This window comes from Pseudorca crassidens, chromosome X (assembly GCF_039906515.1).
Source record: "Pseudorca crassidens isolate mPseCra1 chromosome X, mPseCra1.hap1, whole genome shotgun sequence".
Classification (NCBI taxonomy): domain Eukaryota; kingdom Metazoa; phylum Chordata; class Mammalia; order Artiodactyla; family Delphinidae; genus Pseudorca; species Pseudorca crassidens.
This window is the reverse complement of record NC_090317.1, coordinates 91887017-91906716: the sequence shown is the minus strand read 5'-3', so window position 1 is coordinate 91906716 and position 19700 is coordinate 91887017. Positions and strand designations below refer to the sequence as shown.

The window sequence follows — 19700 nt, the reverse complement described above, 5'->3', positions numbered from 1 at the left end:
CCGAGCTGATCTCCCTGTGCCATGCGGCTGCTTCCCACTAGCTATCTATTTTACGTTTGGTAGTGTATATATGTCCATGCCACTCTCCCACTTCGTCCCAGCTTACCCTTCTCCCTCCCCGTGTCCTCAAGTCCATTCTCTATGTCTGCGTCTTTATTTCTGTCCTGCCCCTAGGTTCTTCATGACCACTTTTTTGTTTGTTTATTTTTTGGATTCCATATATATGTGTTAGCATACGGTATTTGTTTTTCTCTTTCTGGCTTCATTGTGTATGACAGACTCTAGGTCCATCCACCTCACTACAGATAACTCAGTTTCATTTCTTTTTATGGCTGAGTAATATTCCATTGTATATATGTGCCACATCTTCTTTATCCATTCATCTGTCGATGGACACTTAGGTTGCTTCCATGTCCTGGCTATTGTAAGTAGAGCTGCAGTGAACATTGGGGCGCATGTGCTTTTTTGAATTATGGCTTTCTCTGGGTATATGCCCAGTAGTGGGATTGCTGGGTTGTATGGTAGTTCTATTTTTAGTTTTTTAAGGAACCTCCATACTGTTCTCCATAGTGGCTGTATCAATTTACATTCAGGGGGGCGGATCTTGAGAAGAAAGGGCCACGGCGGCGGGGTCAGGCTCGCGTGGTGGAACTGAGAACCTGGGAAGGAGGTTTTCTCAGCAACAGAGCGGGGCAGCGTGGTCTGCGCGACGTAACGTAGCATTTGGGGGCGGCCCGCGGTGCTCCGCCGCGCCTGACAACGGAGGCGAGGCGGGTGATGTCAGGCGGAAGAGCGAAATCGGAGCCGAAAGGCTGAGGGGGGAGGGGAGTCGGAGCCTCCGTGACGGAGGGAGCTGGAGCCTGGGAACGAGGCTTGTGACGTAGGCCGAGGGGCGTGTCCTGGGGCAGAGGAAAGACTGCAGAGGGGAGGTGGTACCTTGTGAAGCAGAAAATGGCGCCTGCGAATGAGCAAAGTTTGTGACGCGGCGAGGTTTTTGCCTCTGGCCGAGCCCTTCTTCCCAGGACGGGAGAAAGTGCAGGTGATTGGCACGGGAGGGGCCTTCGATGTTACATTTGTTTTCTGTTTTGTAATGCTTTGTTTTTGTAATCAGGAACAAATAGCTTTTTAAAATGTCAACGCGTATCTTGATAAATCGGCTTGTTTAATTGATTTCTTTGCTAACCAGTGCTTGAAATGTACTGTTCCTGGGTTCATTTTATTTCTCGCCGAGTTGTATCTCGTCTTTTAAGTTGTGAAATACGTAAGACCTGTAAAGATTATATGAAACGTTTACGTAGCCCAGGTTGATGGACATTCTATAAAAATAAACGGCCTGTGCTCTTCAAAAATTTCAAGGTCGTGAGAGACAAAGGATGAAGAACTGTTCCAGACTGAAGAAATTAACGGGATTTAACGAGTCATGATAACTAAATGCAAAGTGTGATCCTGGGTTGGATCCCGGAGCAGAAAAAATAAATTATTTAAAAATAAGTTTTTTCTCATAAAATGAATTTTCTCTCTTTTACTGTAAAAGATATGAATGGGGAAATTGGTAAAATTTTACTAAGGTCTGAAGATTAGCTATTAGTACTGCTAATTCCTTGCTTTTGATAATTGTATTTTGAGTATGAAAGGGAATATCTTTGTTTTTAGGAAATACATGTCGAAATATTTAGGGGTAAAGAACCATCGTGTAAGCAAGCTTACTCTGAAATCGTTGAAAGAATGGCATATATAAAAACGTATTTAAAGAAATAATCGAGCAAATGGGTAAAATTTTAAATTTGGAGAATCTGGATGAAGGGCACGCGGGAATTCTTTGTATTATTTTTGCTATTTTTCTGAGTCTATTTCAAAGTTAAAAATTTAAAGAATAATAAAAAAATTTGTGAATTAATCACCTAGGTTAAGATTCAGACCGTTACCTTAAGAAATCCTTCTGTGCCCCTCCCAGATGAAGATCCCTCTCCCTGCCAGGGGAAGTTATTACCCTGAATTTTTAATTTCGTTAACGTTTCCCCACCATTGTATGCATCCCTAAATAGTATTTGTGGTCTAAGCTTTCATTTTATTGAGGATATATATGAAATCAGACTGGATGCACATGGTGTGCCCTTTGCATCATGTCAGGTGGGTACTCTGTATTCACATGACGTCATTGGTGATGTTAGCCTTGATCACTTGGTGAAGGTATCTGCTGGGTTTCTCCACTGTGCAGGTACTATTTTCCTCTTTCCGTACACAGTAATTCTTTTTAAAAATAATTTATGTCCATCCTTTCCTCAAAATGTTTTAACAGTCTTCCTATTTTATTCAATGTAACTGCTAAAATTCTTACAATGACTTGCAAGGCTTTAGGATTGCGAGGCCGGTCCCTGGCTCTGATCTTCTCCCATGCTCTTCTGATTTCCCTCCCCCTCACTTTCCCCATCCGGCCATGTTGGACTCTTGCTGTTCCTCGAACGCCTCAAGCATGCTCTCACCTGAGAGCCTTTAGGAGTGAGGTTTGCTCATTTTACAGAGTTATTTAATCACAGTACTAGCGAAATATATATTCCTGTTACTGGAGAGACAAGTTGAGATTCCCCAAATCGGAAATATGGAACTGAGCAGTTTGTTTTACCATTACACTATAGCTCTCCAGCAAGGCAAAACCTCAAGCCATCCTGAGAATAAACAATAACAGGAACGTTTTTATAGCCCACTTGGAGGTGTTCAGAAGGGCGGGGGGGGCCTTTGGTTTCTGCCCCATCCTACCTTTACAGCCTTGTGACAATACCCTTTAAAATTATCCCACCAGTACCAGCTTTCCTCTTGGGGTGCTGAAAATGTTTTGGAAGTAGATAGAGGTTGTGGTTGCACAATGCTGAATGTACTAAATGCCATTGAATTGTTCACTTTTTAAATGGTTAATTTTATGTCATGTGAATAAAAAATTATGCTCTGTCAATAAAAAAAATTTATCCCATCGATGTTGGTTCAGTGAAGCCAGTTTATCTCTGCTTTTGTGGATAATATGCAGCATTTTTCCTTAGCTCCATTTTTTAATGCTTATCTAGAGCAGAGCACCTCAAGATTCTTTAATTTGCTGTCTATTTTATAGGGGTTTGCTGCAGTGGTCAGGAAATTTGTGCTTATAAAGCATTTCAAAGTCATGGACTAACCCCAAATCATATACCTAATATCCATATTAATATTTGCACCTTCTATCTTTTGTCAGCTGGCAGATTTGGGTGGGGGCATTTAATTAATTTGGCCATCTAAATTGATTTAATTTCTAGGAGAAGCTTAAATTTTAAGAGAAAATTCAAATCTGTGATAGTTTAGCCTCCTTGGCAAATTTTCGAGGATGAACCATCTAAAACAAATCTGGGATAGCTGGAGTCTCTAGGTCTGTGCAGGGTGGGGATAGTTTCCTAACAGAGGTAAGCAAGCATGAGGTTCTCTTTGCTCAGGTTAAGGAAGGTGGGTGGCTGGGTTCAGTATTGCAGAATCGACTGTGATGTGTGAAGGGGAAGCAACGTCTCACTGGAGCTTAAGAGACTAGCCTAGAAATGTTGAGGGTTTTCTGTCAATGGAGAAGTCTGCACAGCACGGGGAACCGTTACCTTTAATGAAGACCCTAGAACTAAACCGACTGAAATTTTCACACGTTTGGTTGGCGATTGCTGCTATAGCTCTTACACAAGGTAAATATGCTTTGGCCACTGGATCTAATGAAAGACTGAAAAAAACAATAGGCCTCTGACAATTCCCCTCTAATTGAGTCGGCACCCTTAGTACCTGTTCAGACTTTTTGTGAACCAAAAAGGGAAAGGAGTTTGTGAGTCTAGCGTCCTGGAGGGGGGAGCTTTTGGTAGACAGTTACTGTACTAGTCTTTGTTGCTTGAACATTATGCTTTTTAGCTTGAAAACTATGCAGTTATTGAAAGATATTTATATTAGTATATCTAATTATATATAATTAATAACTAATCTAGGAAGATAAACTTTCTTTTTGGTTTGTCATTTTTAAAAATATCAAGTTTGAAAAATGAAAGCTTTTCTGAAATTTTCAAGTTAATTAAAATTGGGGGAATTTTGGATAAACCTAATGATGCTATTATCATTCCTTTTATAGGGCAAAGGAGCAGATCTTTGTGGTATCTCCCAGAGATAGTTTAGACAGAAAAGAACATCTTAACAGTGTTATTATTCTGACTTTGGCCTGAATTTGTGAAAGACAAAGGAAGAATAGTTGTTTTTTAACAAGATATAAATTGAAGTAAAGACAAGAAATATTTATAGTCAACCTCGTAAAACACAGTGATAAATAACAAAGATTATTAGGAGCTTAACTTTTTTTTAAAGCAAGAATTCTTTTTAAAAAATGAGCTAAGGAGATGTCAGAAGGTACCAAGAGTTAACAGTAATTTGGTGACAGAAAAAGGAACTTCCAGTCTGGGCATAAATTAATGTAGTCATTTTACAGAAAAAGGCCCAAATTCTAATTTTTCTCCTTTGGTACATTATTCATGTAACAATTTATAGAAAGGATTTATTTATATGCCTGCCTTCTTATTTGTGTATGTAGGCTTATACAGATATATAAATAATAAATTTAGAACAATGTAATAGCACATTTACCATCTGAATAAGCTAACAACCTTTTAATAAAACAAGTAGGAAACCATCTCTTAGTTTACATCCATATTTCTATTTCTCTGTAATTATTATACCTAGTGTAATGATTAACCAGAATAACCAATATTTTCTCCAGACACAAGAGAAATCTAGAGGACAGACAATATTTTTAGTAATTTCTTTCCATAAGCACATATTTCATATCATTTTAACAAATTTGAGGAAACACAAACATAAGTGACTTTAGGAAGATCCATTTTATTTCTGTATACTAGCAACAAGACATTAGAAAGTTAAAATTTGAAAGATACCATTTACAGTAGCAACCAAAAAAAATTGAAGTGTAGGAGTAAATAACAATGTGGTGCTTTTTCATTAGACAATGACAACTCTGTCATGACTGCCACCTGAGCTGACAGATTATGAGCCATCCCAATTCAGAGATGTTAAAAAAGTTTTTGTGTCTTTGAATTGAAAAAACATGCTAGTGATACTTTGTGAAAATTTATGTAAAACTTCAGTCTTCTATGATGGCTTTAGAAATCCAGGTTGTAGCCAGGTCTGGAGGTTTTGCTTACCACTCTAAAAAGTGATTTTAATGTTAATCTTCCTTAAAAATCTGCTTTTAAAAAAACCCATTGAGCTGTGGCTCCTTTTGCTTCGAAGGTCCCATTAACAATAAACTAGCTTTACTGAGTAACCTCATAGACCATCAATGGAGGCAATTAAAACCTTGAAGGGGAGGTGAAGGTACAGTGGCAGAGGGTAAGGTTCGCAATGGGGTTTTCTAGATGAGTGATGGGAAGTGTCTGTGGCTTGAGCCACTGGAGTGCGGAGGGTGTGTGTTTCTGGCATGAATGAAGTACGGGGTCTGTGGGGGTCACTGCAACCCCCAAAATAAATAACTGAATAAAAAACAACCCACAGAAAAGTTTGCCTATTTGGGCAACATGTGACTATTCCAGGGTTTTTCTATCTCCCCATCCCCCTACCTTTCTGATCCTTTTTTAAACAAAGAAAAGTTGCCATTTTAAGGAATCCAATTTATAGAGTTAAATCGTTGGAAAACTGTTACGTATTTTTTATCAGTTTTGTAATTTTTTAAAAAAGTGTTTATTTGAGGCTGTTAAATACTTGGGACAGCCTTTTATGTGTCAACAATTCCATAGCAGGGACTTCCCTGGTGGTCCAGTGATTAAGATTCCGCACTTCCACTGCAGCGGGCAAGGTTCGATCCCTGGTCTGGGAACTAAGATCTTGCATGCCACGGGTGGGCGCAGCCAAAAAAAAAAGAAAAAAAAAAATTCCATAGCAGAGCAGGTTTGTGTTGGAGTTGGAGGGGGGAAGGAGGATTACGTGTACATGAACTTTTTTGTCTAAGCCCTGGGATCAGAACAGTAACAGCTAATGTTCATTTAGCACTTATTATATGTCAAGTATTTTGCAGACTTCAGAATTTCTCATGACATTTTACAAAGGCAGATTTCAACAGTCCTAAATGTTTATCCTAGTAGTGCATATAAAAGTCTCCTTTAAAAGAGAATAGGTCAAACTGCACTTAAAGGTGGTTCAGGTGGTAAATTTTATGTTTTAACCACAGTTTTACATAAAGAGTGAGCTAGTCACCATACACTTAGAAATTTACTCTAAAGCCAAAATAAATCCTAAATAAGAAATTATTTTTAAGATGGCAGTATACAGTTTTTGAAGGAAAACTTTATGATTCCTTTAGCAGTTGAAATTCTTTTTGATTTCTGAGCGGGTTTTCAGAATTTAACAATCCATTTCTTAGCTGAAGATTTTTGTATCCTTTACAAACACTGCACATTTAACAAATGGCTAAGTCTTACAACATTAGCTGCAAGTAAGTTATTTTGAACCTAATTTGACTGTGTTACCCCACAGACTAATACAAGTGAATTATTGTTTATTCCATAATAAAATCTCCTGTTTTCTGGCCCCACGGATATGGGTATGGGTTTTGGTTTTTTTTTTTGCCGTTATTGAGCACACTTTCTGTTTTTAATCATCAAATCTCTTTTAGTATCCTAAGAAGTTAAGCATTCTATCCAAATCTGGATTTCACTGAATACATTTTGCTTCTAATTTATTTTTATATGATGCTGAAAATTTTTTTAAATGTTGAATTCTGGGAAGAATTTCTTTTTTTAATCGGAAATATAGTTGGCGTATAGCGCTGTATTAGTTTCAGGTGTTCATGAAACTTGTCATCTTGACTTGTAACATGTTGATACTTTTAGTCTAATAACCGTGTGAAGTGGTACCACTAACCCCCAGATAGCCGTGTGACACCCCTGTCACCTGTCTGGTCCAGGTTCCTCGTGGAGCAGCACTGGTACAAGCAGTGGGAAGTATACGTGCAGGGAGGAGACCAGGACCCCAGCACCTTCCCTGGCTGCATCAACAATGCTGAGCTCTTTGAAGGTACCAGGCTTCTGCCTCCCAACATCAGCCAAGCCTGGACTTCTTGTCATCTTTGTCCCCGCAAATGATCATGAGCCCCTTTTCTGTGCTAGGTCATTGGTGAGATGGCCAGAGTGACTCATCACTTTCCTTCCCTGATTGTTCCTCTGCCACCTCCCCCCGCCCTCCTGCAGACCAGGTAAACTGGCGCCTCAAGAAGGGACTGGTGGAAGGTGAGGACTATGTGCTGCTCCCAGCGGCTGCTTGGCATTACCTGGTCAACTGGTATGGTCTAGAGCATGGCCAGCCTCCCATTGAACGCAAGGTATAGTGGGTGGGGAGGGTGCTGGGGGGTGGCTTTTATAGGGCGGGGAGCGTAGGAGGAAGGCCTCCATAGGCCCAGGATGGGTCCAGACCTGTGTGTTCACGTATGCTGTATCCATACACCTGGGTCTGCCCTCTCCTCCTCTCCCAGGTCATTAGATGGTATCTTGCTGTGTCCCCTGCATTTGCTCGCCTGTGTGTGCTCCCCTCACAGAGCCTCGTACGTGTGTCTATGCCATGTGTGTTTGTCTGTGTGGATGTTCCTCTGATCTCAAAGGTCGTCGTTCCTGTGTCCATGTGTGTGTTGGGTGGGTACACCTGTGTGTGCATCCTTCCCTCCTTCCAGGTCGTGGAGCTGTCCAACATCCAGAAGGTTGAAGTGTACCCAGTAGAACTGCTGCTCATCCAGCACAGTGATATGGACACAGCTCACACCGCTCAGTTCAGCCGCACAGATTCTGTTGGTGAGTCTAAGGGTCGTGGAATGAGTTGGCATTCCCAGCCACGGTCACAGCTCGGTGACCTAAGGAATCTGATGCCAAGATGGGTGGATCCTCCAGGGTCCCAGGAAGACCTTGAATGTGCTCCATCACCCTCCACAGACCTAGTTCTGCGCACCGCTCAAGAGCAGTTTCTGGTGAGCCCCCAAGAAGAGACACGGCTGTGGATCAAGAACGCGGAGGGCTCTTTTGAGAGGTTGTGCAACACACGTGTCACAGTGCTTGACGCCGCTCTCAAGACTGGGCAGGTAAGGGTGGGGAGGACTTCTTGGCCCACCACCCGTGCTCAGGTTGGGGGAAGTGAGGGCTAGGTGTCCGTGGACCCTCCATGAATGCCTTTCCTGATCTTTACTCCTCTTCCTCCAACCCAGGTGGTCATCATGGAGACCCGAAACAAGGATGGCACTTGGCCCAGCGCACAGCTGCCCGCCATGTGAGCCCTTGGGGTTTCCAGTCCAGAGTGGGATCCCACAGTAGGCAGAACAACTGAGCCCAAGAGCACATTCCACCCACAAGTAGTAGGTCCTCAGCTGATAAGAGTTTCTCATCCGTCCCAGGAGCAGCGCGTCGGAGGAGGATGAGGACTTCCAGGGCCAGCCGGGCATCTGTGGTCTCACCAATCTGGGCAACACGTGCTTCATGAACTCGGCCCTGCAGGTTGAGCCATTAGGTCTAGGTCTGGCACTGCGCAGGGATGGATTTGAGCGTTGGAGATTGGGGACAGAGCTAGGGGGGTATTGCAGGGCAAGGGGTCAGTTGGAAGCTGGGGCCCCACAGTCTGGCTCGACATGCCCACGTTACTTTCTGAAACGTTAATGCCTCTTCCTTCCACTTGCTCCCTGCTTTCCCTTGTCTTCTCTCCTTCGTCACCACATTCTTCCTTCTCCTGAAATTCTTCTCTCCCCTACTTCCCTGCCCCTTCTCTTTCTTTCCCCTTCCTCCTGTCTCCCTTTCCTCTGTCCCCACCTTGGTTACCTCTCTCGCCTCTTCATGCACCTGGCCCCTGCCTTCTGCAGTGCCTCAGCAACGTGCCACAGCTCACCAACTACTTCCTCAAAAACCGCTACCTGGAGGAGCTCAACTTCTGCAACCCACTGGGCATGAAGGGGGAGATCGCAGAGGCCTATGCGGACCTGGTGAAGCAGGCGTGGTCCGGCCACCACCGCTCCATCGTGCCCCACGTGTTCAAGGTGTGGCTCAGCCCTGGCCGGTTCCTCTGTGCCCCCACCCCCCAACTCCCTCACGCTCTGACGGCCCTGCCCATCTTCTCAGACCAAGGTCGGCCACTTTGCGTCCCAGTTTCTGGGCTACCAGCAGCATGACTCACAGGAGCTGCTGTCGTTCCTCCTGGATGGGCTGCACGAGGACCTCAATCGTGTTAAGAAGAAGGAATATGTGGAACTGTGCGATGCTGCTGGGAGGCCAGATCAGGTGGGCGCTCCTGGAAGACCCCCATCCTGAGAGCCTCATTAAAGCCACTAGGGCCTCTGCCTCAGGAATTTTCTGGCCTCCCTGGAGTATCCCACACACCACCATTTTCTATTAAGCTCCTCTTCCCTGACCTCGGTCCCAACCTTGGCTCCAACGCCACATCTGCGCTCATGCCCAACCCAGAGTTAACCCCCACCTGGTCTCCTGCCCCAAATAATCCCCGGCCCCGACAGTGAACGCAGTCTCCAGATAGCCCTCACTGTAACTCTGCCTCTGGATTTTACCGGTGGCCGTAACCTTAACTTTAATCCCATGCACATCCACCCCATACCATGGTTTTCCCCGGCCCCGGGCAAGCCTCACCACCCACCATGACACTCAACAGGAGGTTGCTCAGGAGGCCTGGCAGAACCACAAACGGCGGAACGATTCTGTGATTGTGGACACTTTCCATGGCCTCTTCAAGTCCACGGTGGTGTGCCCTGATTGTGGCAACGTGTCTGTGACCTTCGACCCCTTCTGCTACCTCAGTGTCCCATTGCCTATGACCCACAAGAGGGTCATGGAGGTCTTCTTTGTCTCCATGGACCCCCGCCGCAAGCCAGAGCAGGTACGGGGGGAATGGGGACAGGGGACGTAATGAGGGACATGTAGTCAGAGTTCGTTTGATTACTCTGTCGTACCTCAGGGTTTCCTTCACTAACTCACCACACATCCTTCTGCTCTTTTGTGGATACCGTTCCTCCCTCAGCACCGGCTCGTGGTCCCCAAGAAAGGCAAGATCTCGGATCTGTGTGTGGCTCTGGCCAAACACACTGGTGTCTCGCCAGAAAGGGTGAGGCTCTGCAGATAGAAGGAGGGTGGGATTCAGGGGCAGGGGGGCAGAGAGAGGCAGAAGGGCCTGGGGGAGACCTGGCAGACTGACCGGTCCCCTCTCTGCATCCCATTCTCAGATGATGGTGGCCGATGTCTTCAGTCACCGCTTCTATAAGATCTACCAGCTGGAGGAGTCTCTGAGCAGCATCTTGGACCGAGATGATATCTTCATGTGAGTGAGAGGACGAGGGGAGATGAGGGCTTCTCAGGAACCTCCTCCGTTAACCACCTTCCCTCTCCCTTCCTCGGCCTGATTCACAGGGCACCTGTGCAGCTCGGGGCTTCGGCCACGTGCCTTAGTGGGGCAGGGGGCTAGGGGCTGTCAGTGAGTGGGGCGACACATCCTTATACAGGGCGTCCTTGGCTGTTTTCCTCCTTGTTATGTGAGGGAGGCTCCTGTTTCTTTATTTTATTCAGCACTTAACTAGTACCTTGTATGTACCCGATGCTGATCTGCACTCCTTACTCACATTGCATGCCTCAAAAACCAAGTGATTTTTGAAATGGGGAACACTAAGATGCTTTCTGAACATAAGAACATTCAGAGCAGGTTTGAAATCTTTGGGTAACTAAAATAGAAGGTGCTTTATGAGTAGAAAAATTTTTGTAAACCAAGCAGTTTAGTTTTCCAAAAAGAAAATGGTTTTAGATCCCTGTGTCACAAAAAATTTTTGTCAACTCCCTCAGTGCGCTGATAACACCAAAGTACTTTATCTAACATCACATAAACAAAGGGCTGTGTAAATCATCCAACAGTTTGTAAAATACAGAACCCTGGGTAACTCTTCGGACCCTTTTAAAAATATTTTCAGACTGTGAGTGGTGAGTGGCTGGAGCAACTGGGGTAGAATCCTCGAATCCCTCTTGGGTGTCCTGATCAGGCATGACCTGATGTCCATCCCCCACAGATACGAGGTGTCAGGCAGGGCTGCTATTGGCGAGAACTCCAGAGAGGACGTTGTGCTTCCTATCTACCTGCGGGAGCGCACCCCAGCCCGGGACTACAACAATTCTTACTATGGCCTGATGCTCTTTGGGCACCCGCTCCTGGTGTCGGTGCCCCGGGACCGGCTCTCCTGGGACGCCCTGTATCACATCCTGCTGTACCGCCTCTCGTGAGTCTGCTGTTTGGGGTCAGGCAGGGAGGTGGGGTCAGAACTCAGATCCGGGCGTCTAGCTGCTTAGTTGCCACTTCCCGTCTGCATCCAGAAGACAGCTCAAACTTAACATGGCCAGAGAGGAACTTGTAGGCTTTTTTCTTTCTCTAAATTTCTGACTTTGCACCACTTCTCCTAGGTGTTGGGGATACACAGAGGTGAACAAGACAGACAAAATGCAGACTTCATCTTGTACTTAATTGTCTCTTCCTTGGAGAGGCTTGGTTGTTTGTGTTTTTACTGATAGATTTTCATTGTGCTTAAAATCCAGAGTCCTTACCAAGGCAAACAACAGTGCGTTATCTGGCTTCACCTCTCTCTCATGTTGCACTTACAAGTGCTTCTCAGAGGCCTTCCCTGATGGAAATTTACAGCTGATTGTGTGCCTGTTTACCAGTGGCTTATCATACTTAAGATCCACGCTCCTTAACTGTGGCACACAAGATCCTACATTGTCAGGCTGCCTCTTCCCGTGTCCCTCTGGCATCTCCTGAGACCTTCCGGGCTCCTCCTTAAGAACTGTTTGTGTGTGGGTTTACCAGTGGCTTCCCATCATAAGCAAAGTAGGATTCTGGGCTCTGTCCTCCCTGCCCTCGGGTCCCTCCTTGAGAGTCTCCTCTGCTCTGTCGGCAGACGCTATGTGACCAGACCCAGCTCGGATGACGAGGATGATGGGGATGAGAAAGGTGAGGAGGAGAAAGGAGAGAGGATCGGCAAGGATGAGGGTCTGTACAAGCAGTCCCATGGCCTGAGGGAGGGTCAGGGGGTTTGGGGTCGGTCTGGCCCACACAGGGTCCACATGGATGTGTATTGCAGCTCAACCCCCTGGGGCTCACACATTTCCACCTCTGACATCCTCTCCTGTCCCAGCAGACCTGGAGGATAAGGACAACCTCCCTAAGCCTGGACATGTGGCTGGGGGCAGCTCCCAAGACCCTGGGCCGGAGCAGGCTGGGCCCAGCTCTGGAGTCGCGGGCGGGAGCCGGGCCCCCGTGGACAACTCCCCTGGACCATCCCACTGGCCCCAGAGAGCACGGCGCAAGCACCTCTTCACCCTGCAGACAGTGAATTCCAATGGGACCAGCGACCGCTCGACCTTCAACGAGGATACCCATGGTGTCTCCTTCAGCTGTGAGCCAGGGTTGGGGAGGCGGGAGGGGGGTGTGCTTGGCAGCAGGGCCCATGACCACCTCCCCTCGCCCCCAGCCCAGCCGTACATTGCCATCGACTGGGAGCCAGAGATGAAGAAGCGTTACTATGACGAGGTGGAGGCTGAGGTAAATGAGATCCTGGGGATGGGAGGCACTTTCACCTTGCGCTACACACAAAGTCCATGCTCTTAACCACTCGGTGTGTGTCTTCCACCCCGACTCCTTTTTATCCCCCACAACCCCCATCCTCATACCTGGCTGTCCATTCCCCCAACCTAGGGCTACGTGAAGCATGACTGTGTTGGGTACGTGCTGAAGAAGGCTCCGGTGCGGCTGCAGGAGTGCATCGAGCTCTTCACCACCACTGAGACCCTGGAGAAGGAAAACCCCTGGTGAGGGCCCAGAACAGGGCCTCTGGGGGTGCAGTTGGGTGGGACCACCTCCCCCAGTCCGTCACCACTAAATACACCTCCTTCCCCCTCCCCCTCACTCGAAGCCTTCCTGCCACTCTGGCCACCAACACCCCAAGCCTATTCCTACCTCAGAGCCTTTGCCTGGGCTGTTCCTTCTCCCAGGGTCATTCTTCCTCTAGTTATCTACAGGATTTGACCTCCATTTTGCTCAGGTCTCTGAGCAAATGTTACCTCCTCAGAGAGACCTTCTCTTACTCTTCTGTTAAAAGCCGCTCCTCTCCCAGCCATCAGCTCCCTCCATTCCCTCTTTCTAGCTCTGTAACACCACTTGATGTCACCTCCTAGATCCCCTTTTGCATCGTTTTTTTGTATTTTCTGTTAGAGTGAACCCCTTAAGGGGGAAGACTTTTAAGTTCACTGTGTGTCTCTTCTCACTGATTATAATGGTGTGGGCTGTGCAGTAGATACTCATTAGATCCTTGCAGAATAAGCAAAACAGAAAAAGAGAACCAAAAAAGACAAAACCAGTCTAAAAAATAAGAGCGGCATCTCCATGGAGCAGAAAGGGAATAGAAATACAAAGTAGTGCCAAAGGACTCAACAGTAGACCGTCAGTAAATACCTGGCGAGTGAGTCAGTGAATAAAATAGAAGAGAGAAAACTGGAGTGAGAGAGGCAGGCTCTAAAAGAAGGCTAGTGTCTCACAGACTGGAAGCCAAACAAAAACACACGCCAGTACAAAAGTGTATACAGTGGGGAGTTGGTGAGTACTTCGTAGGATTTTAACATGTCAAGAGAGCAAACTAGAGTAACAGGCAGACTAGGAGTAAGAGCAGCATCTCTGGACGAGACGTGGCCCACGAAGGCCGCACGGCACAAAGAGCATGCGGTAGGTGCTCAGAAAGTGTCTGTGTCCTGACTCGGGCTCCATCTCTAGGTACTGCCCCAATTGCAAGCAGCACCAGCTGGCCACCAAGAAGCTGGACCTGTGGATGCTGCCGGAGACGCTCATCATCCACCTGAAGCGCTTTTCCTACACCAAGTTCTCCCGCGAGAAGCTGGATACCCTTGTGGAGTTTCCTATCCGGTCCGGGGCCCGGGGAGGCTGGCTGTGGGGGGAAGGCAGGCAATGGGGAAGGGGGCGCCAGCAGTGTTAACCCTCTCCCCACCCACAGGGACCTGGACTTCTCCAAGTTTGTCATCAAGCCGCAGAACGAGTCGGCCCCAGAGCTGTACAAATATGATCTCATTGCAGTTTCCAACCATTACGGGGGCCTGCGGGATGGACACTGTATGTGCCAGGCTGTGGCAGGGCCGTGTGCTGGGGGGTCAGGATGTCCCCAGTGGGTGTCCCCAGATGTGTGAACGGGTGGCGAGGTCATTAGGGTGGGAGGAGTGAGAGCGGACGTGGACGCCTCTTAGGGGCAGGAGGGTGGGTGAGGACAGCTTCCCCTCTTTTATAGACACGACATTTGCCTGCAACAAGGACAGCGGTCAATGGCACTACTTCGATGACAACAGTGTCTCACCTGTGACTGAGAATCAGATTGAGGTGTGATTTCCATCCTCCCTTCTCCCGACACCCTCCTCCCCGATCCACACTGACTCCTGTCCTCTCCTTGCAGTCCAAGGCAGCCTATGTCCTGTTCTACCAACGCCAGGATGTGGCACGTCGCCTGCAACCCCAGCCCAGCTTATCTGACCCCCCAGCGTCCCCAGCCTTTGGTACCCCAGCCAACTCTGAGTTCATGGATGTAAATTGAGGGGCCCTGGCCCTGCCACAGGGAAGGTAGCCATCTCTGCTCTCTTCCTTCCCAGCTCCACCCCTGTCCTCTTACCTGTGTTAGGTGCCCCATGCCAGACGCCACAGGCTTAGTCGTGGCTACTGTTCTCCTGTGCTGCTATATTGCTTTCTCTTGGGGAAGAAGAGGGCATGTCTCCTTCCAGCAGTGTGTTCCCTACCTGTGTTTGCCCCTTAGAGCATTAACCCTCCCTTCTATTCTCTATTTATGGTTGTCCCCTTCCCTCTTGTCCTCAACCTGGGGTGAACTGAGGGGTTGGTGGTGGGATGCACCTGAACACAGAGTGTATTTTCTTATTGAGACTCTGTACTTTCTGCTGTGTACATATAAACGTGCCAGTGTGTTCCTTGGCAGTGTGGGTTTTTTTCTTTTAACATACTTACCAAGCACCAGTTTTATGCCTGTGTGCTTACTGAATGCCAGGTGTGTGATGGCTGCTGCTCTGAGTGCACCATCTCTGTGCCAGGTACTATTCTAAGTGCTTCTGAAGCACCATCTGCGCATCAGACACGATTCTCAGCACCAACTGCATGCCCAGTGTTTCCCAAAGCATTTTGGGAATATCGACTCATAATCCTCACAACAGTCTCACGCAGGAGTTGTCATCGCCAATTTCAGATGGGGAAACAGATACAGAGGTCAAGTAATTGCTCGAGCTAGGTCCAGAGGTCAGTACACCTTATCAGTTACACGGCAGTAGTCCTGGAGGGGACGTTTGACCTCCCTGGACCCAGGATGGAAATCTTTGTGGACATGACCTGCACTACAGGTGATGTGGGAAAGGTGTGCCTGGAACAGACAGGCATCCGTGTGGGCAAATGGGTGGTTTCCGGACATAAAAGATACTAACCAGACCACCTCGCAGGCCCCCAGTAGTGTCCTCTGAGGAGTGGGTACATCTGGCCCAAGCCATACAAACTGACAGGACAGGTGTGCTGTGTTTGTGTCGCCCCTATGCTTAGCCTCCCGCCATGACTGCAGCTCCCCCACCAGGCAGGGTCCCTTCAGCCTCATGCCACAGAAGAGTGAGGTGGTGCACCTAGCACAGAATGGGTGCAGCATAGTGTGTCTGAGCATAAGATGCCACCTAAGCACTGCACAGCCCCCACCTGAGCCCTCCCGTAGGTACCAGCTGTCACCTCTGAGAAACGGCTCTTGTGGGGACAACCTTGGGGCAGCGTGGAGTGGACAGATGTGCAGTATCTGGGTGTAGACAAGCACCCCAACCCTTCACACTGAGGAAGGGAATCCTGATCAGGACGGCTGAGAGACCATTCCCATGGGAAGGGTCTCCTCATTCCCCTCAGCCTGCTGCCTTTGCACTGGACCTGGCAGCCTCCCCCCGCCCCCACCTCCAGCTTTATCACCCACAAATCTCCGGTCATGCTGTTGACACAGGCAAGAATCGAGGTAGTTGCTGTGAGGAGCTCAGCTCAAACTGACTTAAGCAAAAAGCACAGAAATACTAGTTAAAGTTATGACTAGATCCAGGCACTCATAAGCTGTTGTTTAATCCTCACGAAGACTATATGGTTTAAGCACTGTTACCCCATTTTGCAGATGAGGAATCAGGCATAAAGAGCTGGTTCAAAATGAGACCTCAGGGCTTCCCTGGTGGCGCAGTGGTTGAGAGTCCGCCTGCCGATGCAGGGGACGCGGGTTCGTGCCCCGGTCCGGGAAGATCCCACATGCCGCGGAGCGGCTGGGCCCGTGAGCCATGGCCGCTGAGTCTGCACGTCCAGAGCCTGTGCTCCGCAACGGGAGAGGCCACAACAGTGAGAGGCCCGCATACTGCAAAAAAAAAAAAAAAAAAGACCTCATTAGCTATGAGCAATCAATCAGTCCTGGACAAAAATCCACCTACAATGAATTCACTCAAAATAACTTCCCGGGTTTAACCAAAGACGTTTCGAAAAGACAACATGCCTAAGAATCAGGAGAAGTAAGAGGCAACAGACACAGTTACACAGAGACACCTCATATTAGAATCCTCAGACATCAATGTAAAACAGTTATGCTTACTCTGGCCATGGAAATAGAGACGATTACATATGAACAAGAAATTTAAAACTTTTAAAAATGAAAATGAGAAAGAACCAAGCAGAAGTAATAGATCTGAGATAGATAATAACAGTTTGAGAAGTCGATGGATGAGTTTAGCAACATATCAGACATAGCCGAGGAGGGACTCTGTGAATTGGATACAGTTTAAAGTGTACTAAGTAGTGCACTTGTAGAAGATTTTAAGTTAGACTAATACTACATTTCGATAAATTAAGGGTATAAAAACTAAAGAATAGAAAAAGTATAAATTTCAAACAAGAGGCAGGGAAATAGATGAATAATCCAAAAGAAGGCAAGAAGAAAGGAACATGGAACAAGGTGGATGGATAGCACATATGCAACCACTTGCAAATAGTCTGCTCTGCCCTCTCCAGTTCAAGGAAGGGGACTGGGAACTAGGCTGCTGCTTCTAGACCGCAACTGCCACCGTCCCAGGGAGAAGGTGGGGCGAGGGTGAGTAAGAATGCCAGAGAACTTTCCCACAACTTTGAAGATGTCTTTTTCTTGATTGGGTACTTGCTGTGTTGCTATAAACCTGTGACTGTTTCCAGAGCACTGACACAATTGGTTCTGACAATTCAGCTTGCTTTCATTTTTCTTTTCTTTTTAAATTTAATTTTATGTTTTCGTTGGGGAACATAAGCTTGGAGCTTCCTAGTCTGCAATTATGCTGATGTCACTCCCTTTGTGTATTATGTGTTTTTCTTTAAATAGGAAATTTATTGATAGAAATCTCATATTTTTTCATTAGATTACACATCATTTATTACTTGTTTTTTATGTTTTAAAATTAATTTGTTTACTTATTTTAATTTTTTTTGGCTGTGTTGGGTCTTCATTGCTGGGCGCGGGCTTTCTCTAGTTCCGGCGAGCGGGGACTAACTACTCTTCACTGTGGTGCGTGGGCTTCTCATTGCGGTGGCTTCTCTTGTTGTGGAGCACGGGCTCTAGGCTCGCGGGCTTCACTAGTTGCAGCACACAGGCTCAGCAGTTGTGGCTCGTGGGCTCTAGAGCACAGGCTCAGTAGTTGTGGTGCACAGGCTTAGTTGCTCTGTGGCATGTGGGATCTTCCCGGACCAGGGATCAAACCCATGTTCCCTGCATTGGCAGGCGGATTCTTAACCACTGCGCCACCAGGGAAGTCCCTGAATTAGGTATTTTAAAATGATTCCACTTTACCTCTTTTGTTTGCCTATTAGCTCTTACTCTTAGTTTTATTTACTGATTGCTTTAGGGTTTATATTATACATCTTTAACTTATCAAAGTCTACCTTCAAGTGATATATACTACTTCACATATAGTATAAGAACTCCATAATAGTGTGCTTCCATTTCCCCCTGCTCAGCCTTTATGCTATTGTTATCATGCATTTTACTTTAACATGTTATAAATCCCAAAATACATTGTTATTTTTATTTTTTAAAAAAATATTTATTTTTTTTACATCTTTATTGGAGTATAATTACTTTACAAATGGTGTGTTAGTTTCTGCTTTATAACAAAGTGAATCAGTTATACATATACATATTTGGTTGCACCAGGTCTTAGTTGCGGCATGGGGGCTCCTTAGTGTGGCATGCGAACTTTTAGTTGCAGCATGCATGTGGGATCTAGTTCCCTGGTCAGGGATCGAACCCGGGCCCCCTGCATTGGGAGTGTGGAGTCTTAACCACTGTGCCACCAGGGAAGTCCCTGTTATTTTTATTTAAGCAGTCAATTACTTCAAAGAGATTTAAATAATAAGAAAAGGAATCATATATGTTTACCCACATAGTTGCCACTTCCAGTGCTCTTCATTCCTTTGTGTAGGTCCTGATTTCCATCTGGTATCATTTGCCTTCTTTCTTTAACATTTTTTGTAGCGCAGGTCTGCTGGTGATGAATTCTCTGTTTTTGTATGTCTGAAAAAGTCTGTATTTCACCTTATTTTTTGAAAGATATTTTCATGGGTCTAGAATGTTAGGTCAACTGTTTCTATTTCTTTCAGTACTTTAAAGACATTCCTCCACTATCTTCTTCCTTACATTGTTTCCTATGAGAAATCTGCTCTCATCCTTATCTTCGTCCCTCTGTGCATAGTCTTTTTTTCCCTCTGGCTGCTTTGAAGATTTTCTCTTCAGCACTGGTTTTGAAAAAATTGATTATGATATGCCTTGGTGTAGTTTCCTTTTTTTCTTCTTCCAGTTTTATCGAGATATAATTGACATACAGCACTGTGTAAGTTTAAGGTGTACAACATAATGATTTGACTTACATACATTATGAAATGGTTACCACAATGTTTAGTGAATATCCATCATCTCATATAGATACAAGATTAAAGAAATAGAAAAAAAATGTTTTTCCCTGTGATGAGAACTCTTAGGATTTACCATCTTAACAACTTTCATATATAACATACAGCAGTGTTAATTATATGATGTTGTGTATTACATTCCTAGTAGTTATCTTAGAATTGGAAGTTTGTACCTTTTGACTGCCTTCATCCAATTATCTTCCCCACCATCTTCCTGCCTCTGGGAACCACAAATCTGACCTCTTTTTCTATAAATTTGTCTCTTTGTTTTTGAAGTATAATTGACCTTCAACACTATGTTAGTTCCTAGTACACAGCATAGAGATTCAATTTTTCTATATATTTCAAAATGATCACCAAGATAAGTCTAGTTACTGTCACCATACAAAGATATTACATAATTATTGACTATATTCCCCACACTGTACATTTCATACCCATGACTCACTTATTTTGTAACTGAAAGTATGTACCTGTTAAACTCCCTCACCTATTTCTCTCCTCCTCACCTCCCCTCCTCCCTGGCAACCACTTGTTTGTTCTCTGTTTATGTTTAGTTATGTTTGTTCATTTGTTTTGTTTTTTAGATTCCACATATAAGTGAAATCTTACAGTATTTGTCTTCGTCTGACTTATTT

General features: G+C 45.9%; 1 protein-coding gene across 7 annotated transcripts in view; it reads left to right on the top strand.

The window, feature by feature from the left end:
* Positions 1-15047, top strand: part of CDK16 (cyclin dependent kinase 16) — a 32612-nt gene extending 17565 nt beyond the window's left edge. For 3 of the 7 annotated variants that reach the window (XM_067722790.1, XM_067722793.1, XM_067722791.1), the window contains exons 17-36: positions 6959-7068; positions 7242-7372; positions 7718-7835; positions 7932-8119; positions 8243-8304; positions 8429-8528; positions 8888-9061; positions 9144-9302; positions 9688-9912; positions 10054-10137; positions 10256-10350; positions 11087-11293; positions 11969-12021; positions 12209-12466; positions 12542-12612; positions 12766-12878; positions 13837-13986; positions 14075-14190; positions 14363-14451; positions 14525-15047. In XM_067722790.1, coding sequence (XP_067578891.1) covers positions 6959-7068; positions 7242-7372; positions 7718-7835; positions 7932-8119; positions 8243-8304; positions 8429-8528; positions 8888-9061; positions 9144-9302; positions 9688-9912; positions 10054-10137; positions 10256-10350; positions 11087-11293; positions 11969-12021; positions 12209-12466; positions 12542-12612; positions 12766-12878; positions 13837-13986; positions 14075-14190; positions 14363-14451; positions 14525-14662 — 2641 coding nt within the window. In that variant the 3' untranslated portion in view covers positions 14663-15047. The remainder of the gene's footprint in view (positions 1-6958; positions 7069-7241; positions 7373-7717; positions 7836-7931; positions 8120-8242; positions 8305-8428; positions 8529-8887; positions 9062-9143; positions 9303-9687; positions 9913-10053; positions 10138-10255; positions 10351-11086; positions 11294-11968; positions 12022-12208; positions 12467-12541; positions 12613-12765; positions 12879-13836; positions 13987-14074; positions 14191-14362; positions 14452-14524) is intronic. The other 4 variants (XM_067722789.1, XM_067722788.1, XM_067722787.1 and 1 more) reach the window with 4 other exon arrangements.
* The last annotated feature ends 4653 nt before the right edge of the window (positions 15048-19700 follow it).